Source organism: Cervus elaphus, chromosome 11, assembly GCF_910594005.1.
Source record: "Cervus elaphus chromosome 11, mCerEla1.1, whole genome shotgun sequence".
Classification (NCBI taxonomy): domain Eukaryota; kingdom Metazoa; phylum Chordata; class Mammalia; order Artiodactyla; family Cervidae; genus Cervus; species Cervus elaphus.
Window position 1 is genome coordinate 27,365,694 of NC_057825.1, and position 21,189 is coordinate 27,386,882.

The window sequence follows — 21,189 nt, forward strand, 5'->3', positions numbered from 1 at the left end:
TCAATTCTTGTCCTTTCTGAACGTTTGAAGAGTTACAAAACCACCACAATTTTAGACATAGGGCAGAAACTGCCATGGAATTACTTAGTCTTATCTATTTTTTTCTCTGGTTTTACCTTTTACCATATATGCAGAAACCACTGTTGATTTGTATAATATAGTGTGTACTTTATACTTTGGGGCTTCCAGGTAGCCCAGTGCTAAAGAATCCGCCTGCCAGTGAAAAAGATGCAAGAGACTCAGTTCAGTCACTCCACTGGGAAGATACTCTGGAGTAGCAAATGGCAACCTGCTTCAGTATTCTTGCCTGGAACAAAACTCCATGGGCAGAGGAACCTGGTGGGCTACAGTCCATGAGGTTGCAAAGTGGGCCCCAACTGAGCACACACACACACTGTGTACTTTCAGTTCAGTTCAGTCACTCAGTCATGTCCGAGTCTCTGCGACCCCATGGACTGCAGCACACCAGGCTTCCCTGTCCATCACCGACTCCCAGAGCTTGCTCAAACTCATGTCCATCAAGTCAGGATGCCATCCAGCCATCTCATCCTCTATCATCCCCTTGTCCTGCCTCCAATCTTTCCCAGCATCAGGATCTTTTCCAGTGAGTCAGTTCTTCACACCAGGTGGCCAAAGTATGGGAGCTTCAGCTTCAGCATCAGTCCTTCCAATTTATCTAATTTCCCCACCTGGATTCTTTCCCCATCCCCAGCAAATAATGTTCAGATCCTTTGACCTGAGTCTGTTGTCTCACTCAGCATACTGGGAAATTGACAATAAATCCTAGTACCTTTCCTGTCAGATCTAAACTGGAGCTAAAATCAGATCTTCTTTCAGTCTTAAATTGTTTTCCTTTGGTGCCCACACTTTAAGCAAGCCAATATGCTTTTTCCATTCCAACATTCCTGTCTGCTTCCAAGGCCATTTTTATATATCCTGTGATGTTCCTTTTGGCCAATTGTGCCCAGCCAAATGCACAAAACAGATCTCCCTGAGAAATCCTTACTAAACTTAATATATTTGGATAATACATACTTGTTTTCAAATATATGTGTTATCTTTTTCAGCACCAGATAACATCCCTATATGTTTTCTGGCACCTGATCACAGGCTCCCTATACTGGACTCAGGAAACAAAAATCAGTTTTCTAAGCCAGGGGAATTCTAATCAACTGGTTAAGTTTAAGGCATGTTTAGTTGAAGCTACTGATGGTCACATCCTTAAAAATTTGTCTCTAAATACCTTTCCACAGTTCTTGTACATGAGCTCTCATTTATTCCCCCGTAATACCATTTCTTTGTGATATATTAATATAACTGATTGTGTGCTCAAAGAAGTTTGGAAGATAGCACTTGCTATATGTCAGGTCCTTTCAAAAATGTTGAGAAATTATATGTTTCATATAATATTTATTGCCTTTGATGTGTTCGTTTTTCATTTCTTCCCTTGACAGTTTAGTTGTTTTTAATTGTTTCTGGGTTTCTTTTCAGGTGTTTATTTTAATGTACCCTCATCATTATTTAATCTGAATTTATGTAATTCTGTTTGATTCCCTCTCCCACAATATTCTTGATCAAAGCCTTTCTATTTAACCTGAACTTAAAATTTTAACTTTGAGAGCATAAGATTAAATTATAGGATGAGTCATAACACTGTTTTGACTGACATTGTCTCATTGACAAGAAAATGTTTCATTTTCAAAATAATTGTAATTCAGCTTAATTTAAGAAAATACATGAACAAAGTTGATATAAGTCAAAAAAATCATGACAATAATATATAGATATTGATGTTTTTATTATAGTAAAGACAACATAAACCAAAAAAGAATGAATCATCTATAATTTAAAGAACTACTTTCTTCTAAAAGTTATAAGTGTTAAAGCTGAAAAAAAATTTTTTATCAAATATGTAAGTGGAAAAAACAGGCTTATCATGAACATTTTCAAAAACATTAGGTTATGTTGTTATAGCAATATTTATAAATATATAATTTTATTGATTGAATTCTAAAGTAAAACAAGTAAATTTAGAATTTTTTGTTCTTGGTAAATAGTTTAACATTTAACTCACAACTAAAGTCTGTAGTTGTGTGTCTCTTTCTAACATCAGAATGAATTAAAAATGGCATGTAACAACTCACTTAATCTGTGTTAACTATATTTAGATATATGTATTACAATCCCCTGATCACAGCTTCAACAATACAGCAAAATGAGAAAAAACAAAAAAAGTTAGCGATATAGTTCTAAATTATATTCATCTCAATTTAATTATATGAACTTTTATGTGTAAATACCCTCTACAAGTTACACTCTAAAGTAACAAGACTGGTTTATACTATATCAAGAAAAAAAATAGATCAAAAGTTTCCATTTTAAGTATGATTATCTTACTAATACATTTAAAAATTAAATGGCTCAATTAGTAAAGAAGTAAAAAAATTATGAAACCTTTCCTTCTATTTTCTACCAACTATTTCACAGTCATAGCTTAAATACACTAAAATTTGCACTTAATCAGGGACATTTATTTCCTTAGAAAAATGATACTGGTTCACCAGAACATCCAGTAGCATTCAAGCATTTGTAATGGCAGATTACTAGCAGGAACATTCGAGTATGCTAAAGTATTTACTACACCAAATGCTCGTTATTTCCAGGTAAAACATTTGAGTAGTTTAACGATGTACTTGTCCATATTCATTTGCTTGCAACTTCTCCAAAATGTCATCAAGTGACTAGTTGTTAAGGCCAAAACCACATATTTTTAAACATTAGAAAATGTAAACACACTTTCAGACACTTCAGTACAAGGTAAAAGAAAAATGTAAGTTCTCATTGGAACAGAAAGAGTGAAATTTTCTCACCAAAAATCTAATCTGTCTAAAACTCAGATATTCTGTCCTTTAGAGAGCAGGATATAAAGTGGCGGTCTTCAAGCATTTTTGTTCATATGTCCCCTAAAATAATTTTGACAAGTAATACCTTGTGCATATTTAAATTATATGAAAATTTTCATAACTTTTATGTAACAAAGTATGCAATTTTGCTGTATTATATTGATGCTTTAAAATAAAATTTAAACCAGTCTTTTAAATGTATCCTATGTAACATTAATAACATACTGAATTATTACTATTGTTCTTCTAAAATAAAATATCTCCTTAAATGTGTATTTCCTTTCTGCTGCTTCCACAGAATTTTATTCTACTTGAATCTTGAAAATCTGTTCTTGATCACTCTATTACACTTTCTGACATAAACTTCATACAGACAACAAGCACATACACGTTTATGTCTAGGTTACCTTTGAATTAATTTTCTTTGACCAAAGGCTCTAATTTATTTTAATCACCTTGGGTGAGTTATCATTACAACTATGATGGGCACACACTTGATCCAAACAAGAAGTCAATCACAAATTTTGAGATAAAATCATTAAAAAAATAAAAGGTAAATTTTAATTAGAAAGGTATCTCTTAATGAATGAATTGGGAGAGATGTGTTTATGAAACCTTAATTTAAAAAAACTGTTGAGGGACCTCCCTGCTGGTACAGTGGTTGAGAATCCACCGCCAATGCAGGGGACATGGATTTTGATCCCCAGTCTGGGAAGATTCCACATGCCGCAGAGCAACTAAGCCTGCCCACCACAACTACTGAGCCCGAACTCTAGATCACCCCAGCCACAACTACTGAAGCCTGTGCACCCTAAAGCCCAGGCTCCCCAACAAGAGATGACACCGCAACGAGATGCCTGTGCACCACAAAGAAGAACAGCCCCCTCTCAATGCAACTAGAGAGCCTGTGCGCAGCAACAAAGACCCAGCATGGCCAAAAATAAATAAAAAAAGAATTGTCCTTTTATTTGGCTCTCTGGAGATTTTGCCTTTCCAAGAAATTCACCTTATTAAAATTCAGGGTAAGCAAGAGATATCCCTTTCTTATGTAAAGTTAGGAGATTGGTGGCACTGAAATGAGAGATGGGAAAAGACTGCCAACTGACCCCAAGTTGCATTGTAAGCAGATCAATTTAAGGAAGTGAAGGATTTGGAAGCATTCCTTTAAAACGTTCTGTGTCCCCTCATATCCCTTGAATGTCTCTGCAAGCTCCGAGGTAAGCTCCTACTGAAACAAGAGCTGAACCCTAAGGTCCTTGCCCCCTTACCATGTCCTCTGCCTGCCTTTTGTCTGTGGAAAACTTTACTCAAAGAATAAGCTTAATCAGAGAAGTGAGAAATTTGGAAACAAACAATCAAAGACTAAATAATATAGTCATTACGCATAGTCAGGGACCTTCAGTTTTTTCTCAAGAGCTATAGATAATATTCTGAGCCATATCCTGTGAACTGTCTCATCAATACTAAAATACTAGGTGGAAGAAGTTAGCTACCTAATGACCAGACTGTAGGCAAGACAGAAGCTGCCACAATTCAGAGAACTGGCCGCAAAGAAAAGAACAAATGAACCTCGGAAGATAAGATTAAGTACACCTAAAACAACCAAGATGATGATGCTGGTCAAACCACTGAGGACCAATCTGAAGATGACTGTTCTGTTTCTGCATGTAGTCCTCCACCCCCCGTCTATAAACCCCTGACCACCCCCAGATGCCGGCATCTGAAATAAAGCAAACTTTCCTTTCCACCAACCTGGCCTGTTTACTGACTTTTGAGCAGCAAGCACACTCTTTCGGTAACTATCGAAGTTTGTATACTCCTCGAAGATCCCTGGGAACAGTGTTGTTAACTTCAGCTGGGCTAAGAAAAAGTACTCTTCCTGAATAACTCCTTTGGCTAAAGAACTGCTTTTGAAAGTTTCTGAGGTGGTACCATGTTACATTTTGAAACCTGCTCTTTGACCACCTGGCTAAACAAAGTTATCATACTCCATTCATCAGCTGACTTGTCTGAGTAAGAAAATCCTATTAAGGAATCAGGATGATAGCCCTGGTTAAATAGAGCTCAATTAAGAGCTTACACTGCTGTGGAAAAGCACTAGAAAAATAATTACACCATTTTCACATGCAAATAAAAATGGGTGTAACAGTCTCCTAAAATTTTAAAAAGAACTCTTAAAAAATTAAGGCTGTGTATTTCTACTGTTCATCTTAAAACTTAATGAATAAGGCCCTTATCCTGTGAAATGTCCTCAAATGTCCATTGTAAGACCTAGGTTGGCTTCAAGCAGAAGCAGAAATCCTTCCAAAAAGGATATGTTTCGAGTTCAGTCTCTGCAGATATGAGTTGACCTTATCCTGGAATGCCAGTGTGGCTTCACACGCACAAGCATCTTCTGTGGAGATGAGTCTTCGTGCTTCTTCAATGGCTGGAGGCAATGACAGTACACAGAACGTTACAGCTAATCAGAAATGATAGGAAATTGGGAAATCGACGATTCAATACTTCTACTTTTAAGACTTAAGCTACATGCATTTTCTAGGAGATAAAAGGAAGTAAGAGCCACAGAAAGAGGAGAAAATACTGTGGGATGTGTCAAAGAAGAAACAAAGATGTTGAGGAAAAGTTTACAATTGTCAAAGCTAGGTGATGGTTACATGAGAGTTCTACTGTTCTCAATGCTTTTGTGATGATCAGAAATTCTTCATGATACAAAGTTAAAATGTTTTAACAGGATGTAGGGAGAAGCCAAGAATGCAGAGATAAAGACCATCTCCTTGTGATACTGTGTCTTCGTTAAGAAATGAAAATGTTCACTACGGAGAACAGGGTGGAGGTTCCTTTAAAAACCAATGGCGGGAAGGACGCCTGGTGGAAAAGTAGAAACATTCCATCCTGAAGACATCTGGAAACCACTGGAGGATTCCGATGGTAAGAGGCAAGACTCAAAACTGTACTTCAGACTTGAAGACAGGAAAGCTCACTCCTGTCCAAGTGCATGGATGAGGCTTAAAGGGACCATCGTTACCTGAACATGTCTTCTTGTCTTCATTCAAAGTGTAGCCAGTGTCACAGTCGCAGTGATAAGAGGCATTGCCGTCATACACACAGATGTGTTGGCAACCATGAGAGCCCAGGGCACACTGGTTAAGAACTGGCCAGGATTGGGGCAGGAGAGAGAATATTCACAAATTACAATCGGAAGCGACACCGATTTCTGGGAGAAAGCAGCTTTGGTTCGGTCCCAACTTGGGCACATATGAATCCTTCAGTCATCAGTCTCCCATGTTTCAGAAGGAGGGAGCCTCTTCCTGATTCCTCCCCCACAGCCCTTTCCCTGCGATTTATTGCAAATATTTTGGGTTCTGCCTCTCTTTTTTTCACTGTCCACAGTCCTGGAGGGCTGCACTGCATCTTAATTCTATTCCAGAACTTACCTCTGGCCTTTCCCTACACCTCCAAGCTCTCCAGCTATATATAGATCATCTTCACCATTACCAAAAATAAATTATTAGGGACCTACTCACACACGGAGTTAAATTTGATGCTGCACAAAAAAGATTGTATTGACCAAGGGCCTGTCTTTGATGCTTAAAGTGGTACAGAAAATAATGACCTGCGAGCTCGTGCACACACAGAGAGAGAAAAATAATAACAGTGATGATGGTGCAGATGATGTGTATGGTTGGACAAGAATGTATTTTTTATCTGTCACAAATACATTACAAGGAGCAAAGGCTTCCTGGGGGACATAGGTCCTTCTCGGCCATTATAGGAGTCAAACTGTTTGTTCCCCTCTAAATCTCTTCTTAAGTGTCATTCCATGCTTCCAAACTCTCCATGGCTCACTCTTGTTGTTCAGTCACTCAGCTGTGTCTGACTCTTTGCAACCCCATGGACTGCAGCATACCAGGCTTTCCTCTTCTTCACCATCTCCCAAAGCTTGCTCAAACTCATGTCCATTGAATCAGTGATGCCATCCAACCATCTCATCCTCTGTCGTCCCCTTTTCCTCCAGACTTGAGTCTTTCCCGGCATCAGGGTCTTTTCCAGTGAGTCAGTTCTTTGCATCAGGTGGCCAAAGTATTGGAGCTTCAGCCTCGGCATCAATCCTTCCAATGTATATTTGGGGTTGATTTTCTTAAAGTCTGCGTATTTTATCACTTTCCATTGTTTTCTTATCTATTTTCCATAAAGTGATGGGTCCAGATGCCATGATCTAAGCTTTTTGAATGTCGAGTTTTAAGCCAGCTTTTTCACTCTCCTCTTTCACCTTCATCTGTAGCTCACTACTGCCTAGAAAAGAGCTTTTCATGGCACACAAGGCCCTAGATAATCTAACCACAACGTCTTTCCAACTTTCACACTGATCTTCCCTTCACTACTACAATTCAGATGTTTCCAGTAAAATGCCTACTAGCAGAGCATTTCTTTTTCCCCTCAGCCCAGCTTAGCAGCAACTCCAGAGATAACAAGCGGACATGCCTCCAGCCCCCAGCCCCTGATCTGGGACCCCACGGTTAATTTACTAGCTTTCCCACTGCCCAGTGAGGGGAAGGCAGGCCAATAGAGGGGATCTGCCCCACATTGTGTACCCCAGTTTTAGCCTGGCATCCATTATTGCTGTAAAATATATAAATACTTATTTCCCACCATCGCATCTTTCTTTTTCTATCTCCTTTTGTTGTCATGTGCTTTGCACCATGAGCCAGTGTAGCTCAGTGTTTGAGAACGTACAAACCACCAGATCAAGTGCCTGGGTTCAAATCCTGGCTCTGCTACTCACTAGCAAGTGACCACCGGCAAGTTACTCAGTTGCTGTGAGTAAATTTGCTGTGAGCAGTAAATGTGTGGCTGTCGCTAAAATGCCTGGAACAGTGCATGGCACCCAGCAGACACTGAAGAACGTGGGTGAACCGTTACCTGGAAGTGCTGCCTTAACTGAAGTCTGTCTTAACTGAAAATCTCCTTTGATTTCTTCTTTTTAATAAAGTGGTTCATTTTATTCCATAATATCTGTTAGTTTACATGTAAATGCACTTTGTTTCCTTTTCGCAGGTCTTCAGTTTAAAGGACCCACTTAGAGTATCAACAGGGATATGAACGGTTTGAGAAGAGTAGCCTTGAATCCTCTCCCCCCAGGGGACTTAGTCCCACCTTGTGACCTAGTCCCACCCACCTCAACAAATTGACATAAGCCCCTCCCCTTGCCCGTGCCCCCTCCACTCCTCCAGTCCCAGCCCTCCGGCCACCCCCAGCCTCTCCTTAGTTATGGACTCTAGCTACCAGTGGCTGCTTTCTTAAGGTACTGGTTCGGGAGTAATAAAAACCGTAGCATTGGCATGTATACACACCATGTGTAAAACATAGCTAGTGGGGAGCTGCTATATAATACAGGGAGCCCAGATCAGTGCTCTGTGATGACTTAAAGGGGGGGGATGGAGGTGAGTGGGAGGGAGGCTCAAGAGGGAGGTGATATATGTATCCTTATGGCCGATTCACGTTGTCGTACAACAGAAAGGAACACAACATTGTAAAGCCATTATCCTCCAATGTTTTAAAAAAAAAAAAAAATGACGCTTTTTCAGTTTGCACCCCACCTGTCATAACTCAGAGGCAGAAGCTGATGCTTCCTTACATGCCCACACGGCTAAGCACAGTCCTGGGAACAAAATAGGGGCTCAGTACTGTTTTATTGATCTCATTTTGTTTTTTAAAGGGCAAATTCGTGATGTGCCACTTCCTTTAATCTCTCTTGAAAAGGTCACATATTACACCTCCTCAAGGAAGAGGAGAGTATACATAAAATCTAAAAAAAAAAAAAATACTGAATATGCCAAAATTAAACACCACCTTGAGAGCTAGGAATTTCTCAGAGGACTGCTTTTACATTATAAATGCCACTCTGTTCTCCCAGTGAGTTTAAATCAAATTAATGAGGATTAGCAGTTCTGGCACGGGCTCCCTCACCAAGTCATAAGCCTCAGATTCACCCAAGATTGATCATCTAGAAACTGTCAGTGAAGGACTTGCTTCAAACTTACTGGAAGATCTGTGTGGGTCTAATTCAGTCATTTACAAAGTCTCCTTTACTAAAAATGATCCAGCTTTAAGTTGAGCACTACAGAAAAGTTCCAGGCCTAGTTTTAATTGGAAAAAGATCAGTTCAGCCTATCACACCAAATAGTTACTGTCCCACGGACTTCCTCCAAAGTTTCCTATTTGCTTTTCAGAGATATAAAATTTTCCTGGACTGTACATCCAATTAGCTTTTCTTATATTCCCCCACTCCCTGCCCATTACCAGTAATTTTCTGAAGTGAGCTATGTTTGCAAAACCTAGTGAGCAAATTGCCCCCCTAGCAGTGTGTGCCTTGGTCTGTAAGCATGGTAGAACGTCTGAAGTCCAATTGCTTACCTTACCTTTAAGAATCTCTCTCATGGTGAATTGAAACTTGGTTTCACTGCAGTAGATAGGGTCCCGTATGAAAGAATTCACTGAGCGGACCTTACCTGAACACGTTTTTTTATCTTCATTCAGAGTGTAACCCTCGTAGCACTCACAGTGGTGGGACCCAGCTCTGTCATTCACACAAATGTGCTGACAGCCATGCGTGCCCAAAGCACACTGATCTTGAGCTGCCAAGAGGAAGTCCAGAAGAAAAGCAATTAAATGTGGAGAGGTCTTTTATTACCCATATGTAGAAATCTTCTTATTTGCAGCTAGCAATGCAAAAAAGGAGAATTTACTAGAAACCACTCAAAGCCATCAGTAATATTTACTCTTACTAGAAATCAGCTGAGTAAAACAAACCCGTACACACACAATGCTTAGTCTTCTATCTTCCCCTACTCCTTTTCATAATCTATGCTGAGTTTATATTGTTGGTCTTTTCTTTTTTTTTTTTTGGTTTGTTTCTTTGTCTGGCCTCACCATGTGGCATATGGGGTCTTAGCTTTCTGACCAGGGATTGAACCCACAGCCACTGCATTGGAAGCATGGGGTCTTAACCACTGGACTGCCAGGGAAGTCCCCTATACTGAGCTTTTATCATCTAAGTATCTCACAAATACTTTCTAAAGCATTCCTTTTAGATTTGCTGTATTTATGCTGAATCAGAGGGATTCCAACAGTTGGGGAACTAATTATACTAGATTCAGAAAGACACATAATCCGCATTTGAAGAAACTGTAACTCAGTCCTCTCCTGTAATAAATGAGGAAACCAAGTCCAAAGGAGATCAACTGACTCAGAACAGCATCAGAACTCAAGACCCAAACTGCACTTTTGTATACTTCTCTCTCTACTGACATATTTTTTAACTGTTGTTTATCTTTGTGAACTTTTCATTTTGAAAAGTCCTACACTTCATCCCATTTCCCCAAATATAAACATCCTATACAAGCACAGTGTAATCACCAAAACCAGGAAACTAACCATGATACAATGCCCTTAACTAACCAAAGACATTATTCAAAGTCTGCCAGTGTTTCTACCACGAATGCGCTTTTTGTGGCCCAGGATCCAATCCAGGCTCACACATTGCTTTAAGCTGTCACATCTCCTGAGTTTCCTCCAATCTGGGACATTTCCTCAGTCTTTCTTTGTCTTTCATGACTGTTACAGTTTTGAAAATTACTGAAAAATTAATTCATGGGATGTCTCTCATTTTGGAATGTCTCTCAGTTTGGGTTTGTCTGAGGTTTCCTCATGATCCTAAACTTTTAGCAAGAAAACCACAGAAGTGCTGTTGTGCCCTGAGAACATGATGACAGAAGAAGTATGACATCACTGTGTGTCACGTGATGACAGGAGAAGCATGATGTCACTGTGTCACTGCCAGTGACATCAACTCCGATGACTTAGTGGAAGTGGCGTCTGCCAGGTCTCTCCGCTGCAGAGTTACTGCTTTTCTTTTTTTAAGGAACAAGTGTCTGATGGATTGTTATTTGATTTTAACTAAATTGTCTTCAGCATCTGGAGAGGACAATTAAGGCTGGGGACAGAGAAGGAAATGAACAACACACTCACACAGGTAAGTCATGAGACAACATACTGCCATTTTTAACTTTTCTCATAAGAAATGGGAAAAGCCCAAGGTGGCAACAGACAAAAAGATATCAAGTTCCCTGTTGAGATGACTCCCCAACACTGGCTTGGGGAGGTAGGTAGACAGAGAGGCAATAGTAAAGCCCCTGCCCCCACTTACCTGAACACGTTTTCCTGTCTTCATTTAAGGTGTAACCTTCGTAGCACTCACAATGATAAGAGCCAGTTCTGTCATTCACACAGATGTGTTCACAGCCATGAGTGTTAAGAGCACACTTATCAATAGCTATCAAAAGATGACCAGGACAAATGTCAACACATGGAAAACATGGTAAGCAAATAACTATGGGCCATACCAGACACATCCACGCACACATACATACATATACATACACACATATACACAACGCTAATAAAATGGGTCAGTCTGACACAAGAGGATGCCTACTGGACGGGAGGGTTGGAACTCGCTTCCTCATCTTGGTTCTTTCACTAACAGGCCCCATGACATGGGTAAGTCTTCTCCCTTCTTGGGGCAGTGGAGACAGATCTCAATTTCATTTTCTATAAAATGATCAGGTTGAGTTAAATGATCTCTTAAGTTTTCTTCCTCTCAACAACTATTTTCTAGGATCTAACAAAATGGATCTAATCTGTACCCTTCATTGACAGTATGTGAGTATTCATACAGCAGACGAGTGAGAACCTCCCTAAGTTTTCTTCCACTTCTAGATTCCATGAGCACCTAGGGTTACAGAGAGGTAAAAGTAGCTTGTATTAAAATTAAATAATATCCAGGAAAAATTCCAAAATCTCAAAAGACCAAGAGTTTTGTCCTTTTCCTCTACTAACCCTTCTCTCTAAAACAAGCCATAACTACTGTAATAGGCTGTTTTAGGTATTATCTCACTTTCCTCCTCATGTTCCTTTTCAAGGAAAGTTGTTGATAACAGTAAATCTGCCACAAGGCAGTTAGGAGAAAAGCATAAGGCCAGTCCAAAGTCTTGGGGAGTGAGTCTCCAGATATGTCCCTGTCAGCCAGTCCCTTAAGCAGGCCTCACCTGAACACGTCTTCTTATCAGCGTTCAAGGAATATCCTTGGCTGCATTCACAGTGGTGCCTGCCATCTCCATCACTGATACACACATGCTGGCACTGATGTGTACCCAATGCACACAGATCCAGAGCTGTGCAAAGAAAATTTACAACAGTCAGTGTCAACACATAAGAAGCATTTCAGATACTTCCTCTCTTGTCAAAAAAAAAAAAATCACTCTGCACATTCCTCTCCAATTCCATCTTTCAGTTCAGTTCAGTTCAGTCGCTCAGTCATGTCCGACTCTTTGTGACCCCATGAATCGCAGCAGGCCAGGCCTCCCTGTCCATCACCAACTCTCGGAGTTTACTCAAACTCATGTCCATCGAGTCGGTGATGCCATCCAGCCATCTCATCCTCTGTCGTCCCCTTCTCCTCCTGCCCCTAATCCCTCCCAGATCAGGGTCTTTTCAATGAGTCAACTCTTCGCATGAGGTGGCCAAAGTATTCCATCTTTAGTTCACTCTAAAAATTGACTATTTGTTTTCTGCCCCTGGCTTATTTCTGCCCCTTAGTAATGTTTAAATTAGTAATTAGGAATGTTACTAATTTAAAATCATAGATCTTGTGGTTGAGTTTCTCAAAGGAGAAAGGGATTTTTGAATTTGGAGCTGAAACAAAACAGTTACATGAATCAGGCAATTCAGTATTTTATCCAATGTATCTACCTGGACAGAGAAAAAGACTTTTGCTCTCCAACAGCAAGAAGAGAATAATATTGTACTTCCTGAAGTTCTACAAGCTAGTTGTCCCACTGCAACCAGAAGCCAGTTTCCAAGGGTTTTATAGTGTGAGTCTAAACAGAATTCATCCCCAGGCATTGCACTAGGCCTGGAACCCACTCACTCTTTGGGCAGCAATACATGTTTGAACATGCAAATGGTGGAGGGCAATGCAGGTAACTGCCTTTTAAATATATGGTACGGGTTCCTGAGCTCAAATGTATCTGCACGTGACTCTCATATCTGCAAGGAGTCTAAACTCACATGTTGTATGAAAAGTGAAAAAGAAAGTGACAGTGTTAGTCACTCAGTCATGTCTGACTCTTTGCGACCCCATGGACTATAGCCCGCCAGGCTCCTCTGTCCATGGGATTCTCCAGGCAAGAATACTGGAGTGGGTGTCCATTCTCTTCTCCAGGGGATCTTCCCAAACCAGGGATAAACCCAGGTTTCCTGCACCACAGGCAGATTCTTTACCATCTGTGCCACCAGGGAAGCCCCATCTGCTATATATGAATCAGTAAAAGAAAAAGAACACAACACATTAGCTAAATGGCATCCTCATCTTTTTGCTCCTGGAGCCATTTTTATGTCAGACTTTTTTCCCAAGTGACATGTTTTGATAAAAGAATCATGTATTTGGTCATTTCTGAGAAACCAAGGAGGCCTGTAGGAGTAGACTGGCACCCCTGTGGCAGTTCACCCAGCCCCCACAGTTCTGGCAACAGGACAAGGCTAATATTTTTCCAAGAAGGGCCTTTTCATGGAATAATCTTTCCAGTCGGTTGACTACAACAGCTGCCCCTCAGTCTTTTTTCCAAAGACAGGACGTTTTTCCCCCAGAACAAGAAGGTCTCTTGTACCAGGATGAAAAGGTGGCCACTCACCACTTGTTACTTTATGTCCTTCAAGCCCAACCCCAGGTGCTAGCTTTGAGGCCCAATCTTGCCACAGAACAGCATCTTCATGGAAAAGTTCTCACCCACAAATACAGGGGGGGTTTCCTGGGAGAAAGAAAGCTATTTTCTTTTGGGAAACCAATGACTGCCGAGTTAATGCCACTAAAGCCAAGGACAGCTTGAGAAGACCCAGTGTCCTAAGGCAGGAAACACAAGAGGGACCCTGCCAGGTCTGGCTGAGATGAGGTCAGAATTTGCTCCAGACCGAGACTTCATCTCCCATTTCCTGACAAACTGTTGATTACTGAGTTTCACTTTCATTTATGTATAAAGTCTCCTTGAAATTGACAACTGTAATTATTGGTTCACTTGCTTGTCTCAGGTCCAGCCCTAGACTTTGCTTGATGGTAGGCAGGAATTACCTTTATCTTTGTATCATCAGTGATCAATAAACACATATTGAGAAAACAAATGCAGAATAAATTATACGGCAACAGTTATCTACACTTTAAAATTCACCTGAACTAGAAATTTATCCACACCTGCTTGGATAATTCTACAGAGTTTTGAAAGATTATCTCCAGATGATTAAAAAAAAATGAATATAGATAGAAAGAGACAAAGGAAGATAGAAATTTTTTAAAGAAAAACAAAAAATAAATTTAAAAGTAAAAATTAAAAAGTTCGAGTTCCACAAATTCATAATTTTGATCAGTGACTAAAGATAAACCTGAGCCTTGAATGGATTCATATTCATGGGTTTGGCTGATTCATGCTAAAAATTCTAATTAAATCAGCATGTTCAGATTTAAACTCCATCCTAAAGGAAGAAAGGAGAGGGAGGACAGTAGCAGAATAATTAAAAACTTAAAACATTAAAATAAAGAACCAAAAAATTGCCTACATCTTGCTATCTCAAAAGTGAGCTGAAATCCTAGTCTCCCTGGTTCTTAATCTTGTCCCTCCACAAGGAATAATCAGAGAATGAGCTGAATCTGAAAACTAGAGTATTTGCTAAGTATACACTCTGAGGGACAGTTATGCTGGACAAGAAGCCAGCCAATCTTTCTAGGGACAGATGCAGTCCCTGTCTTCTGAGAAAAAAACAAGCAGAGTTCTGTTAAATCTAGAGATGGTAAAACTAAAGAAAATATCTGGAAAAAATGTGGTGGGCAGAGAGGAGAAGAGAGGTGTCTGGTATTTTATTTGTATTTTTTTCTGACCCCATCAGGGAACAGCAGGATCATTTACCCTGGATATTTCCAGAACTTCACATTTCTAATGCAAACAGGAAGATTTTATGAGCAAACCAACTTATATATAAGGCAGCTCTATATTCCTAAGCCAACAAAGTATGCTTAAGTTTAGAAGAAAAAAAAAAAATCACATACCAGAAAAAACGTTGCTTATATTTAAAATTTCCACCAAAAAAAAAAGAATAAATCTCTTTTTCCTCCGACACACGATGTCTGACTATAACATCTTTTCTAACTAGAAGCAAAGACTTACCACAAAAGGTCTCCTGGAATCTAGAGGAAAGTTTCTCAATGACCCCATAGGTCTCCACGTAGAAAACGTGCTCGTCCAGGGGTTCGCTGGCCATCATCTTGAGGGACTCCATGTCGGCCCGGTCCACGCCCACAGCGTACAGCTCAATACCGGACGCCCGGGCCCGCGCCGCCACCTCGTTCACCTGGTCCTGGGGCCGCCCGTCGGTCACGATGATCGCCACCTTGGGGATGTTGGAAGAGGGCCCTCGAGCTCCTGCCTCCACTGTGAAGGCTTCGTCCATCGCCGTCTGGATGGCCAGACCTGACATGGTGCCCGTAGACAAGGGCGTGATCCGCGCCACGGCTCGTTTCAGGGACTGCTTATCCGAGTGGGTCTGGAGATGGAACTCGATCTTCACGGTGCTGGCGTAGTTCACCACTGCCACCCGCGTGTCCGCCGGCCCGATGTCCAGAGTGTCGATTATTTTCGAGACAAACGTTTTCACTTTGGTGAACTCCAGGGGCCGTACACTACGAGAACTATCGATGATGAACACCAGGTCCAAGGGCCTGCTCTTGCAAACACCTGCAAAGAAGGGCATGGGCAACAGTACATGGCTAATCGGTGAGCGGACCACAGTCAGAAGGGGAATGTTGTGACCAGCATCCTTGGCCCCAGATACCCGACTCTCTGCTGTCTTCCTCAAGACCACCCTCCCTTTGGACGTTGAAAGCACTGAGGCCTTTCAGGATTCCCTAGTGAGAATTCACATAGTGGTGTGACAGTTCCTCAAAGAGCTCCCCTCTTTGAATGTCCTGAACTTTTCACCTGGAAAGTTTCATCCTTCTGCTTAAAGTTTTGTTCAAAGGTTCCTCTCTGACGCACAGGAATGGACTTCAGGCCTCTCTTGGGCACCTTGGCCATCCCTGAACCCTGTCTGAACTGAACTCAGGGCAGCCTCAATGCCCCCTCCACGGCCTGCTCAAGCCTCACAGCCCTTCAGACAACGGTAGAGTGTGAGGCGAGGCAGGCAGGTGCTCTCCTGGTGACTTCCTTCTTTTTCTCCACTTTCAAGGTGGTGAAAACTGCTCCAGAGCAGCCCTAAATTCTCCCTCCATCTGGTCATTCACTCATGTTTAGTGAACTCTGAGGTCCAAATAGCCCCGAGTTTAAACCTCAAAAAGTGGAAAGAAGGGTGACCACTTCATCTAGTCCACGTTGAGGTCCGTCTTTGTCAGCATGTCTTGTTTCAAGAAGCAGAGAGTTTGACCTGGTATCTATCCTACTGCCCCCACCAAATTCTTAGTCACCTCTCTTTCATTTTTTCATTCTCCAAATTTTTTTTTTTATGGTAAAGCATCTACCTGCAATGCGGGAGACCCGGGTTCAAACCCTGGGTTGGGAAGATCCCCTGGAGAAGGAAATGGCAGCCCACTCCAGTACTCTTGCCTGGAAAATTCCGTGGACTGAGAAGCCTGGTAGGCTACAGTCCATGAGGTCACAAAGAGTCAGACACAACTGAGCAACTTCACTTTCACCGTGTATTAAGCCAAGGGGCTACAAAAATAATAATAATAATAAGCCAGATTACCTGCCCTCAAGGAACATGTATCATTCCCAAACAAAAGGACTTGGCACATTGTAGAGACACAATACAGTTTTGTTTTCAGCACATCCTTCTTATCCTTTCCCCCTCTAATCTTGTTCTATACTCCTCCCTCTCCTAGCCACCCAAATCAAATCCAAGAGAGAAGCCATTCCTCCTTCTTTCCCAAAACACACACACACACACACACACACACACACACCCAAGCCCTGAATCAAAATGATATCCTTTGGCATGAAATGTCACTCAGGGTTCTTTCCTTTCCTAATAGGAAAGGAAATTGGATAAATCAATTTTATCAATAGGAAAGGAAATTGGATAAATCAAATCCTATTTATCAATAGGAAATTGATAAAACTCTAAGAGAGCAATTTACTCAGTGTGTAAGGAGAAAAGGTGTACGTATTTTATTTATTCAAAATTAAATTCCTAGCTAAGCAGTTGATGACAGAAAAAGCCCTGTCTGCAATAGGAATTATGCCTCTGTATAGTTAAAAAACAAACAAATAAACAAAAAAACTGGTAAGTATCCTCTTGCTTTTAGCCTGATTCCTAGAGGTATTAATTAAGACAATAAATAAATCCTACCTTCAATATCACTTTAGATATCACAGGATTTCAACCCAACAACCTTGTGAAGTTAGAGATGCAATTAGAGATGCAAGTTAGAGTTGCTCTTATACCCTTATACAGGTGAGGTACCTGAGACTCAGGGAGGTGTAGAGCTAGAAAGTGGTAGAATATAGATAGGACTCCAGGTTTCCAGACTCCCAGCCCAAAAGGACTTTTCATTGCATAATTGCCTCTCTGAGGCAACATTTTCTGCCACCAAAATTAACATTATCTCAAGTACTTAGTAAACATCTTGCTTGGTGACTTTGAGCCATCAATCTGAATATGCTATACGTCATGTATTTAGCTAAGTCAAAAGGAATTAATTCTTTAAAAAAAAAATAAATAACTCCAGAATTTCGTTTCATCCCTGATTACCATGCACTGAGAGCAAAGAAGAAAATCTTTCCAGGAGATGGATCTGGCTGTGTTTGCATAATTTAAGTAAGAGGAAAACTACATATGATATGAACCCCGTATCTGACAGTGTTGTCTCTAACACCCGAATGGTGTCCTTTCTCATGTTGAGGTTATGTTCTTGCAATTAAACGTGCAAGATTCCTTTCCTTCTTCACTTGATTTTTCACAGGGAATCATCTATGGGAGGTTACAGGGGTGTAGTGGGCAGGATAAGATAATGCCCTTCCCTCACATATGCTCATGACCTAATTCCCAGAACCTGTAAGTATGTTTATTTACAAGGTAAATGAGACTCTGCAAGTGTGATTAAGTTGAAGATTTGAGATGGGGCGGTTATCCTGGTGGATCCAATATAATTACAAAGACTCCTAAAAGTTGAATAGGGAGGCAGAAGAGGAGATCTGGGAGATGACATGTGAGGAATCATCCTGCCTTTGGTGGCTTTGAAAATGGAGGGAAAATGTCATGAGCCAAGGAATGAGGGTCACCTCTATATGGTGAAAAAGGCAGAGAAATGGATTCTCCTCTAAGATCTTTCCAAAAGGAAAGCAACCCTGCTGATACCTTAATTTTAGTTCAGGGAGACTAGTGTCAGACTTCTGATCTACAGAACTCTTAGACAGTAAATGTGTGCTGTTTTAAGCCACTAAATTCATGGTAATTTATTACAGCAGGAATAGAAAATACAGGGGGCTTAGCAGGATGTTCTGTGAGCATCTGCTTACTTCCTGATTCAGACCCCCTTTACATTCATTGTTTTTGAATCTCACTTCCCTTTTCTAGATAACAACACTTTGATTCTTAGAAATCAAGAAAATGAGAATCTGAATTTCCGAAAATGTTTCCTTACTCACAATAATTGTCAATTTCTTTTTTTTTTCATGACTATTATAATTTACTTCAGGTTATTTTTTTTTCAGTGGGTTTTGTCATACATTGATATGAATCAGCCATAGATTTACACATAAATTGTCAATTTCTGAGACCTCCGCTAGAAATAAAAGTCCATAGCAAAGCCTAGCAATTTCTGGATGCAAAAAGGAGAGAATTTGAAAAAGAGTGGAATGCAGTGCTTATTAAAGAATTATCATTTAATGTTGGTTTTGATTTCAAGTAATAAAGGACCAGTGCTGCTCAGGGAACATTGACTACCCCATGAGAAATCCTTCCTTCTCTTTCTAGTCCCTTCTCCAAGGAATGTGGATCAGGACCAGAGGTAAAATAACCTCTGGGAGAAAGACTTCTTCCCTATCCTCATTCTTGACCTGAAGCAACCCACTGGTCGGGCTGTATATAACCACTATGAACCCTGGCACTCCCTGTCTCAATGACCGTGCTCTTGCCATAGCAAATCCAGTCCAGTGGAGCTGATGCAGGAAAGAATCCTTTGTTTTTCCTCACCTTTACTCAAAAGGTGCATTAGAGGTGGACAACACAAATCAACCTGGCGCGTGAAGCATCACTGGCCGTATGAGACTAGACATCCAGAAAATGGTTTGGTGCCACCTCTCTTTAAAGCCAGACTTTAACAACTTCCGACGCTGGACTTTTTGGTAATGAAGATAAAAATGTTATGTAAACCATACTAAGAGCTTGGTAGCTTGAAGCAGTGGAAAGACCCACGCTTGGGATATCCGAGCCCCGAGCTTTATTCCTGGCTCTGACCCTGATTTGCTGGATTCTCTCACCTTGACAAGGTTCAGCTCCCCTGTATGTGCTGTCAGGGGCTGTGTTGGATCACCTTCCAACTCTGCTCTCTAGGAGGTTTCCTCTGCCCCAAGAACCAACTACTGAACCAAAAGTGAATTGCTATTGTTCACCAAAGACCAAAAGTGTCCTGGGTGTTTGAGCATGTCAGAGAGCCCAGGTTGGGGATGGGGCACAGTCAGCCAGAGAACTGAAAGCAGAATTTCAGGGAAGGTTTACTGAGCTGAACAAGAGGTGGGGCCTGGAACAGAGAGCTGTGAGGAGCCCCTAGCTGTTCCCACAGCTGCCCCATCCTCTCTGCCCAAGTCTCAGGCGGCAGTTGATGGAGTCTGAGCTTCAGGAGAAGGGAAGTCTAGCCCTGGCTAGGAGGGACCTTGGGCATCTCCCTTCCCTTCTCTGGACCTCAGTTTCCCCATAGGATTTGTCCCGCAGGGGAGGGGTCTTTCTCCTGCACCACATCTGGCTTGAGCTGGGGTGAAGGGAATACTTGGTGGGTGACCAAGGAGTTTCCTTTTTTGACTCCAGATTCGCCTGCCCACCCATCCAGCCCGCCAGGCCCTGGTCCAGGATCTCCCTCGCTCCACGCGGGTGTACTTCCCTGGGACCCTCTCCTGTCCCTCTCGGTCTGGGATCCCTCTCCCGTTCCCGCCCAGGCCGTGTACCTGCGCCGCGGGCCCCGCCGGGCTGGCCGGCCCCGGAGTAGGGCACGCTGGCGGGGGCAGCCGGAGCGGGGCGGCGTCCGGGGCTACCCCCTGGGCCGCGGGTCCCCAACCTGCGTAAGCCCGGGCGAGCCATGGGGCTGGGGGCGGCGGGGGGCGGTGGCAACAGCAGCAGCGGCCAGAGCAGGAGAAGCAGTCCCGGGAGGTGGCGCGGCATGGTGGGCTCCGCGCTGCTGCCCGTGTCCGTCGGATGGTCGTCGCTCAGTGGCTGGATCAGTGGCGGGCGGGTGCCGGGTTCCCGGGCAGCCAATTTAAAGGTCCCGCGGCCGCGGGCCCCGCCCCTGCAGCCTGGGGTCCCGCCCCTCGGCTTTAGGCCCCGCCCGCGAACCCGTCCAGGGCAGCGGGCCGCGCGGTCCAGTGCATTCCCGCGGCGGACCTGGAATGTGTGGGGCCCGTCGGCCAGCGGCGCGGTGCCCGACCCCGGCCCGCCGCCGCTCCGGTCTCGTCTGGGTGGGCTCGGCCCTCTGCCTCCTGGCCGGGTTCTACCCCTCTCGAAATTTCTGCCTGGCCGTACACCTGGGGCCTGGTCGACCCCAACTCGCCCTCCTGACCCCCAGGCTCCCAGTTCAGGAGGCCCAGGCTTTACGGTCCAGCTCCATCCAGGTTTGCCCACCTCAGTTTCCCCTCGCTCCTCACAACTACATTTTTTTCCCCAGCCAGGGAACCCAAGTTTTGCTGTGGGCTCTCCTAAAAAAAAAAAAAAAAACACCTCACAGATTCTAGCAGCGTGAATAGAAATACTTTCGTCCTAACTTCAAACATCCTAAACATTTGAACTTATATTACCAGGAATAGAAAGTCAAACATAGGTTTCCCCAGAGAGCCCTCTGTGAGCTGGAAGGACAGCCTGTACCACAGGCTTCAAAAGCTCTCCCTCCATCCCACTTCCTCCCCCAGGGGTGATGGTGGTGGCAGCAGCGCAGGGCTGGAGCCCACCCAGGGGACCCTCCAGGAACTCGTAGCCC

The 21,189-nt window shown here is 42.5% G+C and overlaps 1 protein-coding gene across 1 annotated transcript; it reads right to left on the bottom strand.

Moving 5' to 3' along the window:
* Positions 1 to 2,239: 2,239 nt before the first annotated feature.
* Positions 2,240 to 20,949, bottom strand: MATN3 (matrilin 3). Its single transcript, XM_043917214.1, has 8 exons — positions 20,168 to 20,949; positions 15,179 to 15,745; positions 12,014 to 12,139; positions 11,113 to 11,238; positions 9,416 to 9,541; positions 5,932 to 6,057; positions 5,221 to 5,331; positions 2,240 to 2,737 (listed from the first exon to the last, which is right to left on the bottom strand). The coding sequence occupies exons 1-8, from the start codon at positions 20,379 to 20,381 to the stop codon at positions 2,682 to 2,684; spliced, it is 1,452 nt and encodes a 483-aa protein (XP_043773149.1). The 5' UTR covers positions 20,382 to 20,949; the 3' UTR covers positions 2,240 to 2,681.
* Between the last annotated feature and the right edge of the window lie 240 nt (positions 20,950 to 21,189).

Coding starts and splice junctions, on each gene's coding strand:
- MATN3 (XM_043917214.1), bottom strand. CDS start 20,381: ATGCCGCGCCACCTCCCGGGACTGCTTCTCCTGCTCTGGCCGCTGCTG. Junction 15,746..20,167: donor CGGCGGGGCCCGCGGCGCAG/GTACACGGCCTG, acceptor CCTTCTTTGCAG/GTGTTTGCAAGAGCAGGCCC. Junction 9,542..11,112: donor AGACAGGAAAACGTGTTCAG/GTAAGTGGGGGC, acceptor TCCTCTTGGCAG/CTCAAGATCAGTGTGCTTTG.